This window comes from Rhinolophus sinicus, chromosome 2, assembly GCF_057876585.1.
Source record: "Rhinolophus sinicus isolate RSI-liver-muscle chromosome 2, RSI-T2T, whole genome shotgun sequence".
In the NCBI taxonomy this organism is placed as follows: Eukaryota; Metazoa; Chordata; class Mammalia; order Chiroptera; family Rhinolophidae; genus Rhinolophus; species Rhinolophus sinicus.
This window is the reverse complement of record NC_142502.1, coordinates 137,198,978-137,217,973: the sequence shown is the minus strand read 5'-3', so window position 1 is coordinate 137,217,973 and position 18,996 is coordinate 137,198,978. Positions and strand designations below refer to the sequence as shown.

At 46.8% G+C, this 18,996-nt stretch overlaps 3 protein-coding genes across 8 annotated transcripts; 1 reads left to right on the top strand and 2 right to left on the bottom strand.

The window, feature by feature from the left end:
* Window positions 1–452: 452 nt before the first annotated feature.
* On the bottom strand, window positions 453–9,719 carry LOC109457414 (retinol dehydrogenase 12-like). Of its 4 annotated transcripts, none has more exons than XM_088796083.1 (6): window positions 9,486–9,718; window positions 9,076–9,315; window positions 7,947–8,036; window positions 4,265–4,453; window positions 3,668–3,774; window positions 453–640 (listed from the first exon to the last, which is right to left on the bottom strand). In XM_088796083.1, the coding sequence occupies exons 1-6, from the start codon at window positions 9,658–9,660 to the stop codon at window positions 584–586; spliced, it is 858 nt and encodes a 285-aa protein (XP_088652209.1). In that variant the 5' UTR covers window positions 9,661–9,718; the 3' UTR covers window positions 453–583. The 4 variants fall into 4 exon arrangements, with proteins under 4 accessions (XP_088652209.1, XP_019605869.3, XP_088652208.1 ...); XM_019750310.3 differs by lacking the exon at window positions 453–640 and adding an exon at window positions 2,839–3,553 and having other exon boundaries at window positions 9,486–9,716; XM_088796082.1 differs by lacking the exons at window positions 453–640; window positions 7,947–8,036 and adding an exon at window positions 3,218–3,553 and having other exon boundaries at window positions 9,486–9,717.
* Window positions 9,720–10,301: 582 nt separating this feature from the next.
* Window positions 10,302–15,094, bottom strand: C2H2orf81 (chromosome 2 C2orf81 homolog). Of its 3 annotated transcripts, none has more exons than XM_019750295.3 (4): window positions 14,963–15,094; window positions 12,244–12,465; window positions 11,936–12,157; window positions 10,302–11,775 (listed from the first exon to the last, which is right to left on the bottom strand). In XM_019750295.3, the coding sequence occupies exons 1-4, from the start codon at window positions 14,978–14,980 to the stop codon at window positions 10,489–10,491; spliced, it is 1,749 nt and encodes a 582-aa protein (XP_019605854.3). In that variant the 5' UTR covers window positions 14,981–15,094; the 3' UTR covers window positions 10,302–10,488. The 3 variants fall into 3 exon arrangements, with proteins under 3 accessions (XP_019605854.3, XP_074188315.2, XP_088652207.1); XM_074332214.2 differs by having other exon boundaries at window positions 14,912–15,070; XM_088796081.1 differs by having other exon boundaries at window positions 14,663–15,002.
* Window position 15,095: 1 nt separating this feature from the next.
* WDR54 (WD repeat domain 54) lies at window positions 15,096–18,909 on the top strand. Its single transcript, XM_019750309.3, has 10 exons — window positions 15,096–15,225; window positions 15,658–15,880; window positions 16,047–16,109; window positions 16,507–16,573; window positions 16,666–16,719; window positions 17,035–17,162; window positions 18,024–18,124; window positions 18,225–18,387; window positions 18,574–18,648; window positions 18,725–18,909. The coding sequence occupies exons 1-10, from the start codon at window positions 15,182–15,184 to the stop codon at window positions 18,854–18,856; spliced, it is 1,050 nt and encodes a 349-aa protein (XP_019605868.1). The 5' UTR covers window positions 15,096–15,181; the 3' UTR covers window positions 18,857–18,909.
* The last annotated feature ends 87 nt before the right edge of the window (window positions 18,910–18,996 follow it).

Genomic DNA, 18,996 nt, shown 5'->3' with positions numbered 1-18,996 from the left:
TTGGGAAATGCTGATTCAGGCAGACATCCAAATAGTGTTCCAATTAGGAGACAAAGGCAAGGGGTATTTATGAGAAAGAGAAGGAGAACAATTACATCAATAGAAGAAAGGCATTTCTATTGGTTCAGATAAGCTAACATTTTGATGTTAATTCTAAACAACAGTTTTTAATTATCAGTCTGGTAGACATCAGACCAGTTGTCATAATATCTGCTTTCTTGTTATCTTTGTAAACAGTTCTTTGGGACACAATGTTGCTTTAGGCTCAGTTCAAAGGTTATATTTGCCCTGTTTTAACATTCCAAAGGTCTGAGGCATAAGATGTGCAAGGCTGTTTCTCTGGATGGCAGTTCAACTCCATTTTAAAGTGTCTACATTTAGATTATTTTTCACATAGCTGAAGAGAGAATTAGAGAATTGGAAAATAGATCTAAAAAAATGAACTGAAAGGCAGCTTTAACACAGAAGATGAAGGAAAATGTGGAAGAAAAGTTAAAAAACATGAAAGAGAAAGTGAGAAAGTCCAACCTTTATCTAATTGCAATTCCATAAAAAAAGAAAGATAACAAAGGAGAGGCTGTACTTAAAGAGAAATACTGGATACATATATATCTTCCAATTCAAGAAATCCAAGGGCTTCCTACCAGGATAAACAAAAAGAAGTACACATCTGGATTAATAATAGTGAAGCTGTAGAAAAACAATGACAAAGATAAAATCTAAAAAGGAGCAAGAGAGAAAAGGCAGATTCCTTATAGAACATCTATTAGATTAACATCTGATTTCTCAATAGCAACAATGAAAGCCAGAATACAAAGAAATGTTTTTTAAAACAAGAGAAAATAACTATCAACCTATAATTCCCTAGCCAGCAAAATGATTCTTCAAAAATAACAGTAAAGTAAAAAAAAAAAAATCAAACAAATGAAACTGGGGAAATTTACTATCATTAGATCCTGTATTAGTTTTTTATTGCCACATAACAAATTACTACAAATTTAGTGGCTTAAAAGAACACATTTATTGTCTCACAGTTTCTGTGAGTCAGGAGTCTTGAGTACAGGTTAGCTGTGTCCCCTGGGTGTCATCAGGCTGAAATCAAGGTATCACCAAGGATTGCAATCTCATCTGGATTCTAGGTCCTCTTCCAAGCTCACTGATTAGGGGCAGAATTCCGTTCCATAGGACTATAGAACTGAAGTTTTCACTCTAGAGTGTAAACTCTAGTACCCCTCTCCCAAATGTGGCAGTTAGCTTTTTTCCTGGTAAACAGGAGAACCTCTCTGACTTCTGGGAAGATCTAACCCTTTTTAAAGGCTTGCCTGATTAGGTCAGGCCCACCCAAAATAATCTCCCCTTTGATTAACACAAAGCCAACTGATTACAAACTTTAATTACATCAGCAAAATACCATTTTCCAGGTACATAATGTAATCACAGGAGTTAAATTCCATCATATTCACTAGTTCTGCTCACACTTAAGGGGAGGAGATTATGCAGAATGTGTACACAAGAGGGTAGGAATCTTGGAGGCCATCTTAGAATTCTGTCTATCACGAATCCTCATTAAAGGAATATCTAAAGGATGCACTTTGGATAGAAGAAAAATAATCCCAGATGGAAAATCTGAGATACAAAAAGGAGTGAGCAAAGAAAATATTAAACATACGGGTAAATCTACACAAATACCAACTATTTAAAATAATAACAATATATCTGATTTGTGAGATTAATGAAATAACAATATAATTAGAACATTGGGTTACAAAACCATATAAATTCAAAGGGAATGATAATATTAAAGGATGCTAAGAGCTATGTATTGTTCGAAAAAAGCAAAATGATATTAAGATACTGTTAATTTAAATATGCAGGTTAAATTTTTTAGACGAACCACTAAGGAACAGAAATAGATTAAATACTTTCAAAACAAGAGAGACTTTAAAAATGGAAAAACAATCTCACTGCTTGCTAAGATGCTCCCAACCAACCTTTTTTCCTTCCCTTTCTCCTTCACTCAGAGTCTGGTGCATCTCCCAGCCTCTCCCCCATTTTTTCTCACAACCATTCTCCCAAACAAGTTTCTTGTACATTTCATCCTCACTTGGCATCTGCTTCTTAGATGATGTCCCTGGACTAACACAAATCCCCAACTCATCTTATAAAATCAACATTTCAAGGACAGCAAAACCAGACAATGGCAACATAAGTTAAGGAGAGTAAAGGCCAATTTTATTTATGCATATAATAAAAAGTTCTAAAGAAAAAACGTAAGTATGCTAAATTTAGCAATCTATACAAAAGAAGCACTATGACCAAGTTTGGTTTATTTCAGAAATGCAAGTTTGGTTTAACACTATAAAATCCATCAAGGTTTTCTAGAGAAAAAATAAAGTTATGATAGTTGAAAGAGAAGAAATAAAACTGTTATTATTCCTACATGATGTGATTTTCTACGTAGAAAAACCAAAAGAATCCACAGATAACTTCTTAGAATCAGGTAACTTCATGAAGTCGCTTAATATGTGATCAATATACAAATTTTAAAATACCATTTACAATAGCATAAAAAGTAAGGTACCTGGAATAAATATAATAAAACTTATGTAAGGTATTTATGGATAAAATTATTTCAAAATTTTGTAAAGGTATTAAGATTTAAATAGATATGAGTATACCTTGTTTATGGTTAGAACTCAATATTATAAAAATGTCAGTCCTCCCAAGTGGATGTAATGCAGTCCCAAAAGGATTTGTGTGTGTATGAAATCTGTAGAGCTGATTTCAAAATTGATACAGATGAACAAAGACCCCAAGAAAGAAGCGACAGGCTCTCACTCCCAGAATTCCTTGGTTTTATTGCACAATGCATCCCCAGGAGCAGCTAGTTGATAGAAAGGTAGAATGAGTACCTGCAGGCTCACTTATAGTGGCAGCTGGGAGACAACACCCTGGGAAGCTGGGGTGCTGTCCTACAGGATGGGGGATATGCCTTAATCCAGAGGACCCCATGTGGTGTTGTTTCCCCAAAGCCAGGATGCAAAGGTCTGGGAACAAACAAGTATAGGTAGGAGTTCCCTCTCTTACTGGTACCATTAATGTTCACTGGAAGGAGTTTCACTCCCCCTCACCACAACCTGGGACTTGGCAGACGTAGAGATCCTAATGAATACTTCCACCAGAGAACTGGCAATAAAGTAGAAGCTGACACTGTCCCCTGGCTCATCTGAGCCTTGGTACCACTGAGCCAACAAGAGGAGGAAGTGGATAAGATGATTGATCCTTGGAGCTGGCCAACAAGTATACTCAGAGTAAGGGCTGTGAGTTGGGGGAGGTGACAAGTCAGGGCAGGGGTCACAGAGGATCAGTCCGTCTTGTCTAGGTTGGTTAGTCGGACTGAGGCATTCCAGAGGCTTTGGGCCACAACAGGATCCTGAGCAGCTTTAGGGGGAAGAGTTATCACACAGGAACTGCTAAAATATTTTCCAGAAACACCATTCAGCTCCTTTGCCAAGCTCAGGTAGAGGATTGGGATTGCACCTTGTTTAGGATCCTGGGGAGGGGATGGGATGTCACTGCCAGGCAGGCTTTAGCCTGCTGGGGACACACTGACAAGCAGAGCCCTGCCCCACCCTCTTCTGGCCAAGCCAGCTCCTCCCCTACCCACCTTAATGAAGAAGCTGCTGAGCTTGAAGAGGAAGCGGTATAACCAAGAGAACTGCTTCATGATCTCCGTGTATACAGCACCCGGATCCACACAGTTCACGGTCACGCCTGAGAGGATGAGGCAGCGTGCAAAGTGAAGTGAGAGGAGGATGCTGAGACGAAAGGATGAAGTGTGGTTCTGCAGTGTGCAATGAAGAAGGATCCCTCCAGGTCTGTTGGGTAGAGGTGACCAAAGACTTGGGGGGTTGGTACCAGGGACATTGGTGCTTTGTAACTTACAGGAATGGTAGTACCCAAGCCAGTAAGGAGATATAAGTATTTGAAAGTGTTGGGTGAACTTTAGGAGAAACATGATGTATGGTGTTGGTATTGGAAAATACTGGGAGGAGAGAGATGTTACAGGTGATGAGAGTTGGAAAAGGTTGAAAATGGGATGTGAACACATTCCACTATGTTAAGAGAAATACAGGGTGCACAAATGGTAAACGGAGATTTACAGCTGGCTTGAGGGATATTGGGAGTATTTTATGCCATGATATGTTGAGAGAAGGTGTGAAGAGTTTGGAGTTGAGTAGTAAGGGGTGTCAGAGGCAGTTACCTGTCCCTTGAAGTCTCCGGGCAAGCTCCCCAGTGAATGAGGTCAAAAGCAGTTTGCTGCAGTAATAGTTCTGGTTGAAGGTCAAAGGTCCACCAGCCCCTGTTAGATGTTCCTCATCAATGTACCCGTACACTTGCGTAAAGGAAGACACATTCACCACCCGGGCTGACTCTGCCCGTTGTAGGGAACCTGGGTAGAGAGGGGACCACACTCTTTCAGTGCAAGTGTTGGGGTAAACTCCCATGCCCACTCCCCAACCTGCTTCTCCAGGAGACACTCAGAGAGCAGGATCCATCCAGGGCTTTCAGGAGAGGGTCGGTGGCCCCCACCCAAGCACCCAGGCTAGGCGCAGAGACCTTAATGTAAAGTGAGACCTCATTTTCATTAGCTCTCCCTCCTCTTTTATTTTAGCGTTTGAAGTTTAGTCTTGCTTTTCTTCCACTTGCCAGCTGGAGCTAATTTAATTGATGCTTGTTTATGTTTTAGCTCACTGAGAGGGGAAAAGGAGAGGCTGGAAACTCTGGGAGCTGTCTCTCACATAGTCATACGTTCATCCACTTATTGCTTCCACAAATGTTCATTAGGCCCCTGGACTGTGGCAGACACCCACACAGATGCTAAGGACATAGGGTGCTAGTTGTGGGGGAAAGAATTTTGTGCAGAGACTACGGAAAGTGTTGTTGTTGTTTTTTTTTTTTTTTAAAAAAAAACTATCTTCCATAGACTCAGAGACATAGAAAAAAAGAAAACTATGGTTGCTAGATGAGAGTGGGGAGGGGATGGGGGAGAAGGTGCAGTGATTAGAAAGAGCAAATTAGTAGTCACAATATAGTCATGGGGATATGAAATGCAGTGTGGGGAATATAATCAACAATGTTGTCAAGATTATGGAAGGTGCCAGATGGGCACTGGACTTATCAGGGGGACCATTTCATAGACTGTGTAGATGCAGGACCAAAGCGCTGTACAACTGAAGCTGAAGTAGAATAATATTGTATGTCAACTCTAAGGAAATATATATATGAGGTCGGACTATTAAGTTCGCGAACTCATCCTAGAAAAAGTGCTACACACCTCATTGCTGAATATCACTATGCTCACCTTTGAAGCACTCCCCTTGGGAAACTATGCACCAATGCCAGCGCCTAGTCCACCCTTCAAAGCAACTTTGGAACTCTTTTTCTGGAATGGCCATCAGAGCTGTCATCGTATTATACTTGATGCCCTGAATGTCATCAAAATATCTTCCTTTCAATATTTCCTTTATCTTTGGGTAAAGAAAGAAATCATTGGGGGCCAGATCAGGTGAGTAGGGAGGGTGTTCCAATACAGTTATTTTTTTACTGGCTAAAAGCTCCCTCACAGACAGTGCCCTGTGAGCTGGTGCATTGTTGTGATGCCAGAGCCATGAATTGTTGGCAAAAAGTTCAGGTCGTTGTCTGCTAAGTTTTTCATGCAGCATTTTCAGCACTTCCAAATAGTGAACTTGGTTAACTGTTTGTTCAGTTGGTACAAATTCGTAATGAATAATCCCTCTAATATCAAAACAAGGTTAGCAACATTGTTGCAACAAGCTCGAGAACTTAATTGTCAGACCAGATAGATACATAGATAGATAGATAGATAGATAGATAGATAGATAGATAGATAGATAGATAGATAGATAGATGATAGATAGATAGATAGATAGATAGTCAGTGAAGGTGGAGTACAGCATAAGGAAGACAGTCAATGGTATTGTAACAGTTACATAAGATGTCAGAGGGGTAGTAGCTTGGGGGAGGGGGGTTATTACTTTGTGAGGGATGTAAATGTCTAACTATTATATTGCTTTGTACAGTTGAAACTAATTTTAAAAAAAACAGAGAAAAACTAAAAATAAAACTATCTTTCAAAGGAACAACAATAAAATTACAATTAATAGAACAAGTTAAATCTTTAAAAAAAAATGAGTACCTAAATATACCAAAAAAGTCTGGATTATATAATTTATGAAAAATAGTAGTTGTCACATATTAGTGTACAATATTGTTTGCAAAATGCTAAAATTATTTTGAGCCCTCCATTGAAATTAAGAATCACAAATGAAAATTTGAACAGGTGGTATTTAGCCAAAATTTGCTAGGGATAAAATTATTCTTAGAGGACAATGGACTCCAAACTTGCAGACACAGTGACATAAAGACCAAAGGGGCTCACAGCCCAGTTGGAGACCGATCCTCATGGAGCAGTGTCAGTTCGGCAACAGAGATGAGTACAAGGGGCTTAGGGGGGCCCTGTAAACTGGGGGTGCCTAGGAAGGCAGAGGTGTCAGGGCACAATCCACAGCACAGGTGTATCTGTGCTAAATCTTGGCAGATGAACTAAAGTTAGCCAGGCTAAGGGGGAGGGAAAGGATACTCCAGACAGAGGGATTCAGATGTGCAAAAGCACAGCCAGAGGAGAAAAAACAGAGTGTGGTCCAAGAGCTACAGACTGGCTGGAGACAAGGATGTGGGTTAAGGGAGGGCAAAAGGGGAGGTTCTCAGACTGCATGGGGTCTTGTAAGTGAAGAGGACGAGGTTAGAGTTTATCCTATAAAGGACAGAGTACTTTCAGAGGACTTCTTTAAGCAAGAAAGTGATATGGTAAAAGATGATTTCTAAAAGTGGCAGGAGGTAGCAGATTAGAGAAGGGGAGACTGGAGAGAAGACAGTTTAAGAAACTATCACTAGAAAGACAATTTAGGTTGCTACCTGAATATGTGTATCCCAGGTTGGAGCAACTTTTGCTCAAATGAATGCTTTTTATTAAAAAATAAATAAATAAATAAAATAAAAATAAACAACAACATAAAAAACAAAACCAACTATTACCAAACAAGATGAAGGCATGTGTTACAATTTTGGGGAAGAGGAAAAACACTGTCATAGTCTCAAGTGTATAGAGTTTTGCCTTGCTCCCTTTCCAGTTGGAGCTAATGTAATTAATTAGCCACTAAAGGGTACAGGAGACTCTGCCAACAGTAGTTACCTCCCAGGAGGGAAATGGGTAGCTGATTTTCAAGAAGAGGAAAAGATTTTTTTTTTCTGTATACCCTTTTGTACACTTTCAATTTTATATTACCTTACCAAAAAAAAAAATGGATTTTCTCTTAAAGAGATCATTACATAATTCAGGAAAAAAATGTTGGGGAGAATTTGCCTGCCACCCATTTCCCTCCTCCTTCCCAGGAAGAACCTAAAACTCTTTAATCAGAAAGGATTAAAAATTCAGAAAGTCAAAGGACTTGGGCCCAAGGCAGTGGTGTGTTTCTGTCTGCATCCATGGTGATTCCTGAGCTCTTTGAGAACAGAAAGTCAGTCAGTGCGGTGTCTGTGTTCCTAGCGGCCTGGTGCCACCCTCAAGAAGTTTTTGTTGAGATGACTGACTCTACTGGTCTGGCTGGAACTCGGAACTGAGGGAAGGTGAGGCGGGATCTTAGATCCTCTTGCTTGGTTGTATTTTGGGCTGCTTCCATTACTAGCATCCTAATCCTGACTTGTGTTTCCCTTGCTGTGTGCAGCAAAAGCGTATTGGGTCATTGCTCAGCAAGCAGCGGGGTGCCATGGGGAAGGAAGTGGCCATGGAAGACAGTAAGCCAGCAAAATGTCAGGAGAATGGAGAAACTGGGTGGGCACAGAAAGTAGGCACGCTTCTTTACCTTGCAGTAGATTTGTGAGCAGAAAGGGCCCAACATAATTTGTGGCAAAGGTGAATTCAAGACCCTCTGGGGTTAGTGTCTTGGGGCATCCTGGGAAGAGATAAGAACACAGGGATTGGGTAATGAAGGGACTACACTGAGGGAGACAAAGTGTTAAGACAGGGGGATTGTAATGGTGGCACTAAATCTTCTATTTGGAGATTTGGATCTCTGGTATAAGTGTAATTTAGCTTGGGGCTTTTTGAAAGCTTTTCTTTCTCTGCTTCCTTTCCACCTGGCCTTAATGATTCTGCTTTCTATACATTTACTACTGTGTTTCCCCCAAAATAAGCCCCAGTTAAGATCGTCAACCAGACAGATGCATTTAGTACGTTATGACAATGTTCCAGAAGATGATGACATGACTGTATTTGAATAAATGTAGGTTGTTGTACAGACATCCCCTGAAAATACGCCCTAATGCATCTTTTGGAGCAAAAATTAATATAAGACCCAGTCTTATTTTCGGGGAAATAGGGTACAAATATCAGTTTCAATGTTTCTATTTACCTTGGCCCAGTGCTGGCCCTGTGACGAGGGAGAGGTTTTACATCTGTGTAGGATCCACTCCTAGCTCCAACTTAAATCTACATAATAAATACATAGGTTGAAATTTCCAGTTTAACCCATTTCCCCCACTCAACCTGACAAAGCTGAACTCAGTAGAGAATTCTACTACAGGCCAGAGTGATTGACATCCTGGTTAGAAAATATAAAACTTAAAACCAAAGTCTCAACGCAGTAGTTTGCAGTAGTTTCCAGCCGACTCTTCTCTTACTTTAATAAATCTTCCTTCTATGTTTCTACCTGACTCATGAATTCTTTCCCAGCCCACGAGCGAGCAGACACAACACAAAGTCTGGGGGGATATATTGGGGTTCAGTAGAAACGCCACAGGAATGTGTATGTGCAAAGACGGGGGAATGAAATTTGAGGCTATAGCTTAAAGCAGGTTCTTTAGGGTTATGTATGAATTAGAGTGTTCCAGGAGGGTGCACAGATTATGCTTTGGGGATGCCTGTTTTGGGGTCTTTGAGCTCGAAAAGAGGTTCCTGAAATGTGTTGGGGAGAAGCAAGTCAGGGCACATACCGCAGACCGCAGCGTTGTTAACCAACAGATGTATCTCGGGATACTCCTGTAGAAGCCAGCGGGCGAAGGTGCGGATAGAGGCCATAGAGCTCAAGTCCACCTCGCCAAGCAGAATGCAGGCGTCCTTTGAGGCTGCTTGTATCTCAGCCAGGGCTTGCTGTCCACGCTCACGGCTACGGCAAGCAAGGATCACACGGGCCCCACGGCGGGCCAGCTCCTGGGACACAACCTTCCCCATACCTACAGGAGGGCAGCTTCAGACTAGGCTAGTCTGGGAAGTGACGAGAGGGCAGTGGAGCAAACAGAGGAACAAGGGTGCTGACAGTGGATGCTGCTCCCCCCGCCCTCCCTGTTAAGGCTGTTGGGTGCTGAAGCCCCTACTGAGGTGATAGGGCGGTAGGAGCACTCACCACTATTGGCCCCGGTCACCACTGCCACCTTCCCAGTCAGATCCGTGGAGCAGCACTGGAGGTCCCAAAGATGAGACTTGTGCCAGAGTCGCACACTTAGTCTCAGCAGGAGGACCAAAATGAGGACAGAGCCGGGCCCCCCGACCAGGGTGCTGAACAGATACCACAGCGACATAGCAGAGACTGCAGGCCTGCCACCCAGAGTGCTGCATTGGGAGGAGGGATAGTCAAAGCTGAGTGGAAAGTAGCAGTGAGGCTGGTGTGGAGCCAAAAACACAACATTTAAGGAGGCACTCACATTTGTTCAAGCAACCTGTTTGAACCTGAGAGCAGGTTCCTCCTTAAATTGTGTGCCCCAGCCACTTCATTGCCTCACCCCAAGTCAAAAATCAACAGAAGGGTCAGGGCTTCTCTGAGTCCTACATGGGCTCAAATTTGTCTCCAAGTGAAACTTGGAATTGATAGAGCTCCAGGAACCAGAGAAATGAGAAATCAAATTCCTAATGTCTGGAACCACTCTGCCTAAGCTGGGCCATCCCCTTCTTCCCCAACTGAAAGCAGACTAAGTTCTCTCAACTGAGATAGATCTCACGTATAACCCTCATGTCTGCTCCTTTGTGGGGACAGGAGTGGTTCTCCTGAATGCCTCTGCTGGAGTAGCTTTGGTCCTGAAGCAGGTCTCCTAAGGGTGGAAATGGGTTTCTTCCCTAGAGCCAGTGTTCTCTTCTCTTCCAGGCCTGTAAGACACCTGCTCCTCTCCAGTTCAGTAAGAATACACACACCCTTGGAAGAAACTGACAGATATCAGGCCAATTGTTAAGGCAACTGAGGTGTTTATTTCTGGCAAGCAGACAGAAGGAAGGTAGGATTCCCACTTGTTGAGGTTCAGGGCTCATAATGGGGCAGGAGCTTGGAGGGGTCATCACATTTTAGGGGCTGAGTTCTTCGTTAGCTGTAGCACAGTCACTTGGGACTTCTGGGCACCTGTCTGGATGGGGTGCTGTTAGATGGGAGGAGAGGTGTCACCTTCTTCGTCCTCCTGCTGGGGTGTGCCAGATCTGAGCAGCATCTGGGTGGCTGGGTTCCATAGACTCACACCAGGAGCCAGCTTCATGGCTTCCAGCAGCACCATGGGCTCCCACATTAGCTGGGACGTGGCCTCGAGGGCGTGGAGCTCAGGATGAGGACACCTGTTAGGATCTGGGGGCTCCTTATACCGCAGGTCCACGCGCTGAGAAGGTGCGTGGGTGCGGCCCGCCCACAGCTTTTCCAGCAACATGGCGTCCCCCTCCCAGCCCCTGGGCCACTTTGCACCAGGCCACATTTGGGGTCTGGGACTGCGGGCCACTTTGGGGAGCTCCCGGTGAGTGTAGAGAAAGCGGCTCTTGGGTCTGGGCAAGGGCAGCTTTGACCAGAAGCCTGGCGGTGGTTGGCCTATGCTTAATGTGGGGAATTGGACACCCCGGCACAGGGAACGGAAAGGAACTCCAGGAGGGTGAGGAAAGAAAGCTGCCCGGGAGACAGGGACAACGGGGCGGGTGGCTGGACATCTGGCCCAGGCCTCCATCTTATCGCCCCGCCTTCGCCTACGGTAGGTTTCCAGGGAGGGCTCCATGTCGCCTGCGTCCACAATCTCAGCCAGGGGGCACACCCAGTGGCGCGGTAGCCGTGCGGGGTCCAGGCGTCCCACCGCCGCTTCGCGGTGGGCGCTGTAGGAACTGTGGGAACGCGAGCTCAGCCACACGTTTGCGCGCTCGGGCTGCGGTTGGGGCTGCGGCCGGAAGGACGCGGAAGGGCGGAGCGCTGCGAGACCACCCGCAGAGGAGCCGTCCAACATCATGCTGCCGCCGGAGGCTATACAGGGCACCTCCTCCTTTTTGAGCCCTGGCAGGTCTCCAGCCGCGTGCAGCTGCGGCGTGCAACAGTAGAGGTCCCCCAGCGAGAACTGGGAGCTGAGGGGCTGTGCCCTCTCGGCCCACTCCTGGGGGCTGGCTACCGAGGACAGCGCCACAGAAGGGTGGGAACTGCCGGCGGGAGCCATCTCCACCGACAATGACGACCGTTGGAGGCTCACGTTCGAGGACTCAGCAGAGGACAAGTGGCCTCCTCCCTTGCCTTCCAGTTCCTCTAAAGGACTCCCGGGCCCGACCTCCTGAAACAGCTCCGGCGTGGACAGGGGACTGGGGGTTTCTCTCAGCTTGCGAGAATGTTCCCAAGATTCCATCCGCTCCTCAAAGCCTCTATCCATCCACGATCTTCCTAAAGAAATCTGGTCCGCGCTCTCTTGGTCCTGGGGAAATGCACCCGGGATGGGGGTGGGAGGTAGGTAGTAAGACGTCAGGAAGACGAGAGAGGAACTAAGGGTGAAGGAGTCCAGAGAGGCCCTGAGGAGAACTAAGATCCCGCTGGGGTAGGCGTAGGGGTCAGAGGGAGCTGGGGGTTGGGCTTACTTCACTTTGGAAGGTCTCCTCCAGCCCCACGGAGGCGGGCGCGTGCAGCACGGGCACGCATCCCTGAGCCCAAGCGTCAATTGGACAGGGCAAGGGCTCCTCATCCTCGCCCCATGTGGGGTCCTCGGCCACTGCAGATTCTCCCTCGTCCCGGGCCAGGAAGCACCACTCGGTGATCTGCAGCATGGCCTCCCGAGCCTGGCTGATGGTGAATGGAACGCACTGTGGAGGCAAGAGAGGGGTCTCAGCTGGGCAGGGACTGTTGGAGAGTCGGGAAGTGGGTCTGGAGGACCCGGATCAAGGCCCACCTGCTGAGTCAGGTAGACTTTGAAGGCAGAGTCCATGACTCTCGCCAGCAGCTCCTCCAGGATGTCCCCCACCACGTCCTCGCCTTCCTCCAGAGCAGACAGCGCCATCCACTCAGCTTCAGTGAGCCTCCCAGGAACGATGTCCACCTGCGGCACCGGCACCGTAGGCGGCCGTGCCTTTTCTGCCTTGGATCGGGTCACCCCGCGGTCTCGGGCCTGCCTCTGTGGGAAAGGAAGAGGGCAATCAGTGCAGGAAACCCAGGAGTGGAACAGAGAAGCAACTATAGGCTAGGGAGAAGCTTTCTCAAGTTATCCAGTAGTAAGGAAAAACCTTTTGAAAGGGACAATTTACTACTCGTAAGAGCCTACCGAGTAACAGATGCTCTTTAGGTGTTTGACATAGATAATTTAATTTTCATAACAGCTCACTAAACCCATTTCCCTGACAAAGAAACCGAAACTTGACACAAGTTAACCAGTACTTGCTTGGGATCACACAGTACACCCAGGCTATACATAGCTCCAACTTCACAGTTCAACGTGTTCAAAGTTTTTGAGAAAGACAGTCAATATATGGTGCTGGTATTATTGATGCTGTTTAGAGCCTCCTCTCCTCCTCCCCGTCCTCCAAATCAACTTAGATCCTCATTTCACAATATGCCTCTAAATAAATTCCAGATGCAGTAAAGGATAAACACACACACACACACACACACACACACACACACACACACACACATAAAACAAAAATATAAACAAAAATTAAATGTAGGAAATAGGATAAATTGTCATATAACCTCTGGGCGAGAAAGAACTGCTTAAGCATAAAAGTAATGTAATAATAATTTAAAAAATAGATAGGTATATACATATAAGTCAAATTTTCCTCTACTTATATTTTAAAACATTCCTACTTACAAGCTGATAGTGGTTTCCATTTGCTGGCATGTAAAGTAAACACTGGCATTTAAAGTTACATATATTGACTCAATTCCTACATTTTTTTAGACTACATACTCTTTTTATCCCCATTTTACAGAATTTTCTCAGGATCACACAGCAAGGAAGTAGTGGAATCATGATTCATATGCAAGTGTGACCCTAGAGCCTGACTTTATACTGCTTCCCAAACAAAAAATATTTATAGCAAATATGAAAAAAATAAATATCCCCAAATTATATTAAAAACTCACATAAGAAAAACCTTACACCTGAAACTAAAATAATAGTGAATGTCAACTGTAATTGAAAAAAAATTTTTTTAAATAAAATTTTTACAAAGGAAAATAAGCAAACGACATAACATTTCACAAAAGTGGAACTGTTGGGTCACTAATAAACATTTGAAAATATGTCTAATCTTCAAAAATATCAATTCTAGTTTTATATATGCACTCAAAGGCATACTCTGAAATGAAAATAAAAATACATTCTCCAACATATTTCCTGTGGTGTGATTTATAATATCAGAATATTGAGAACATATATCTAACAAAAAGAGAATAGATGGCTAATTGTGCACTATCTATATGATGAAATATTACGCAATTATTGAAGGTAATCTTTAAGAATTTGTAAATGACCTAATGTTAAATGAAAGAAACAGGATACAAAATTACATATCAAGCATGATCAAAGATAAGGTAAACCAGTATTGTTGAAGAAAAGGAAAACACCGAAACTTTAACAATGGGCCTGTTTCTTTCCTAAGCTCTTACTTATTTTATAAGTTCTCTACAGTTAGTTTGTATCCCTTTACAATCAAGAAAAATCCACTTAGAAAAAGACTAGTCCCAAAGATTCATTTCAGGACATAGGAATTTCCTAGCAGATTCTTGGGAGTCTCCTCACTTCCCCACAACAGTCTCCTTGAACTTGGTTCCTTCTAAAATTGATCTCCAAATGTAATCTTCCCAAACCTTTGCCTCCTCACCCCCGACTTTATTGACTCATATTGACGTTGCCCAAAATTCATTCTCCCCCAAGTCTGGTGTTTTCTAAACTTCACACACTGAACTCAAAATCCCTTAAGTCTCATTTGCCCTCTCTGCTAGTGAGAACAACCCTGGTGGCAAGCCTAGGTAATGGCCCAAAGTCCGGTTTAGGCTTGGCCAGAGCAGGACAGGTAGGGCTGGAAGAGGAGAATCCAGTTCCGTAGTTTCCCTCCCAGCCTCTCATGTGACACCCGTAATAGTGACCATGCCTAGATGTGGCCTGACCAGAGATGCCAGACATATTGTTACACAAAGGCTCTTCAAATCTGTTTTATTTTAAAATTGCTTGGTTTTAAAATGATTTGATTTTCAAGTGCAGCCTCTTGAGTTCCTTAATCCATTTCTTCCTTCTGAAACTCTCAAAGCGGGTAACTTATTTGGCAACACCTGTCCCCAATGCCTGATTTATACATTTAAATAGGTACCTCAACGTAAGAGACTTATTACATGCATTAGTTATTTCCAAGTCACTTCTTGTTCTTGGACTCTGCACCACCCATCTGACCCCTTCCCTCAGCTTCCGAGTGCGACAAAGCGAGAGTGTGAGTGGGCGTGGTGCAGGTGTAGGTTTTCCGCCCAGGTATCCGACGTGGATTCCTTGGTCATCTTGTACGCCTGCGTGGGCGGGCGGGCACCGGGTGTCCCATAGCTGGCTCACGGTTTCCGACACCGACCTTAAAGGCCGATCCCGGCTCTGGCGCACCCCGAGCTGAGCTGAAGCTCACCGAGCTTTCGTGCGTCATCGCCGCAGCTGACTCTCCAACCCCTAGGTTTCAGCCGCTGCCCTGCCCGGACGCTGTACCCTCTGCCTAACCGTCGCACCGACAACCAAACAGTGCGCAGAGCCGCTCGCCCCGCCCATAGTTACCCTGGCAACCGCTCCACGCGCTGTACGTTTGGGTTGCTCGCCCCGCCCAACGGCCGTGCGTACGTGCGTCGTCTCTATGGTGGCGGCGGATTCGGAGGGACGGAAGGATCCTGGCGTCAGGCAAGCCGACCTGGGGCTACGGGTGTGACCTCTGACCCGGGCCGGGGGCTTCTGGGAGCCGAACCAAGGGAGGAACGACCTGGGAGCTACCCTGCCTCAACCCGCCTTGGCTCGGGCACTTGGGGCCACCGGGTCCTGTGCCATCACCATTCCTCCTCTAGAATTCCCCCATCGCCCCATGACAGCCCTAGGGCTCCCCTCTCCTGCTCCACGAGACGCTCCCTATGCCAGAACCCCCATCACTGTCCTTGGGGGTCCACCATTACATCATGACCCAATCTCAGGAGTCTTCCCCAGTGCCTCACTACGGCACCCCCCGACACCCCGCAGGAACCCCCCGACACCCCGCAGGAACCCCCCGACCCTCCGCAGGAATCACTGCTGCCATCTGTTTACCCTGCTCTTTTGGTGATTCGGGCGTCTCTCCTCCAGCATGTTCCGTCGGGAGCGCTCCATTCCCCTTGGTGGTTCTGCCGCCGCCCTGTGCAACAACCTCAGTGTGCTGCAGTTGCCCGTCCGCAACCTCACACATTTTGGGGTAGTCCATGGACCCAGCGCCCAACTTCTGAGCGCTGCTCCTGAGGGTGTGCCTTTGGCCCAGCGCCAGCTCCACGCTAAAGAGGGAGCCGGAGTGAGCCCCGCACTTATCACCCAGGTAAGGCATGGATTTAGGGGTGGTGTTGCTGAACCCAGCCCTAACCCCTGTTCTTTCTCGCCAAACTTCAAATAGGCTTTCCCTAACCCTCTGAATTTCCACTTTTCTGAGTCCTCGTGTCCCCTGCTCTGACCACTTCTTCCTGCCCTGATCCACCTCGCCCCAGGTCCACTGGTGTGTCCTTCCCTTCCGAGTATTGCTGGTGCTCACCTCACATAGAGGAATACAGGTAAGAGGAGGACCTACCTATCCTCCCCCACTAGAGGCGTCTCAACCCCTCCAAGGCCCTGAGACCTTTCCCACTTTCTTCTAAACACTCCCGAAGTTTACACATGCTTAGCCCACTCTTCCTTATTTCTCATCGTCTTGCCTTCTTCTATCTTTTCCAATTCTCAAGTGCCATCTCCACTATCTGCCCCTTTGCTAGCTGTATGCCCTTGGGCAATTGAGTTCACTTCTCAGAGCCTCCATGTCCTCCTCTGTACAATAGGAATAAAAGTAGTGCCTTCTGCCAGAGTTGTTCTGAGGATTAAATGGGCTAACGCTAAGATGAGTATGCGACAGGCTCAGCAGAGTGCAGCAAAGGTTAGCTGGGTTGTGCCCCTGCCCTTGCCCTCATCTTCTAGGTGTATGAGTCTGATGGCTCCGTCATGGTCTATTGGCACGCGCTGGACTCTGGAGATGCCTCTCCAGGTACCTGCAGGACTGAGTCGGGTGGGGGTAGGGAGTGTTTTCTGGGGCTGGAAGAGGCTCTATGTCTAATACTTTCCCCCTTTCCTACTCAGTACAGGCTGTGTTTGCCCGAGGAATTGCTTGCAGTGGCCACTTCATCTGTGTGGGTGAGGGGGCCAAGGGGAAGACTTTGGGGGCTGCGGGAGTCATAGGAGTGTGGACTTTGGCCAGGAGGATGCTGAAGGTCTGAGGAAATTGTGGAGGGTTAGAGGAAAGCGTAGAAGTGAAGGGGGGCATGCGAGACTCCAAAAAGGCGTGGAAAGGTTCAGAGGTGCAGGGTAGGATAGAATAAGGGTCATCATGGAGGGGCAGAACTGTTGGAACAGTGAGAAGTGAATTTGTTACTAAGGTTTCTGGGATGGAGGGGGTGCTGAGCGTGGTGGCTGGAGACTAGTGAGGACCAGGACGCACTGCTTCTGCAGGAACATGGTCAGGCCGGGTACTGGTATTTGACATACCAGCCAAGGGTCCCAACATTGTACTGAGTGAAGAGCTGGCTGCGCACCCAACATCAATCACAGACATTGCCAGCGAGCCTGCCCAGGGACAGGTGAGTGGATTCCCCCTTCCAATTGCAGTGAGCCTGGGAGCCTTCCCCCCTTGGGACGCAACAGACCTGGATTCTGGTTCTTGGTTCTGCCACTAATCAGCTGATGACTTTGGGCAAATTACTGCACTTTCCTGGGTATCAGCAACCTGAGGTCCAGTGATGAAGCCAGATACTTTACGTTTACATGGCATTTAATAGTTCACTAACACTTTTCAATGCTGGCGTAAGTTGAGGAGTTGGGACAAATGGTTTCTAGCTCTAACATGTGCAGCTTCCTTCTCTGGACTTGGGCAAGTCCTACCTTGTCAGGCCTACCTCCAGTGCCACCACCTCCAGGAAGCCTTCTCCTTATTCTAGCTCCCACTGATCTCCCTTAGCTGAACCCTGAATTGGTACCGCTTTCAAAGACAACTCTTTTGTCCCTAATTGGATTGCAAACCTCTTGACGACCTGGTTTGTCTCTTCTAATTCATATTCTCCACTGAACCTGGCCCAGAGCTAGGTCCATGGGCTATGGTGGCTCCCTGGAGTTGGGGGTCACAAGGCGGAGTCTAGACATGACTGTGACAGGCTCTCTGTTAGACCTCCAGAATGTCACAACCCTATGGCCTGTTTCATCATCCATCCACTGAGGACAATTGTATGCTGCCTCCTAACACGTGGTGTGTGTGTGGGAAGGGTCCAAAGAACGCAAGGAAAGCATTTTGCTTCCTGAGGGAACCCTGGGTCCAGCCTGTGGAGGGCTCCACATCTTTCCTTTCCCTGGAGAGGCAAAGATGCAAATAAATACTGCCTCCCTTCCCCTGTATATAGGACCCAGCAGGGAAGAAAGGGCAGGGCTGATCCTGCCTTTCCCCGCAGGACTGCGTGGCTGACATGGTGACAGCAGATGACTCCGGCTTGCTGTGCGTCTGGCAATCAGGGCCTGAATTCACATTATCCACCAGAATTCCAGGATTTGGGTAGGTGAGGCAGAAGCAGCTGAGGCCTTCCTGAGGGTAGCTTCAGGGTGGGGAGTGTGCTTGGGTCTGGGGAAATTAAAGTGGGGCATCACCTTTGCAGGGTCCCATGTACTTCCGTGCAGTTGTGGCAGGGGACTGTAGCAGCAGGCTATGGGAACGGGCAAGTACGTTTGTACGAGGCCAGTACAGGAATTCTACATGTCCAGATCAACGCCCATGCCCGGGCCATCTGTGCCCTGGACCTGGCTCCCGAGGTGGGCAAGGTCAGTGTCCTCCTCCATCCCTACATTCCCTTGTTCCTGGTGCTGGGATGTTGAAAGGAACTGTCCAAGCTTGTCTTTGCCACTTGGTGTAGCCCCCACCCGGGCACCTGGTCTAGCCAGTCCAGCTATCCCAGTCCCATCAGCATGTGCCGACTCCCACTTGTCTTCCCTGCCTTTTTCAAATAGCTACTGTCTGCGGCCGAGGACACCTTTGTACACATGTGGAAGCTGAGCAGAAGCCCGGAGAGTGGCCACATTGAGGTACGTATGGCTCGAGTTGTGGAGTGGGGACCCAAGCTGGGGCAGCAGGCCCTGAGCAGCTCCTCTTGTCACCCAGGTGGAACACTGTCACGGGGAGTCTGTGCCCGACACCCAGGTGTGTGGCGCCCGATTCTGTGATCCCTCAGGCCGCGCCTTCGCTGTGACTGGCTACGACCTCGCTGAGATCCTGAGGTTCAGCAGCGTGTGAGGAGAGCAGCCCTCCTTTCTCCCTGTGGTGTATATAAAGTACCTCCACACCTAGCCCTGTCTCGTTACTCAGCATCAGTCATCCTTCACCACAAACTAAGCCCCAGGAGGAGGGGGTGGAGCATGTCCAGACCAAGCAGA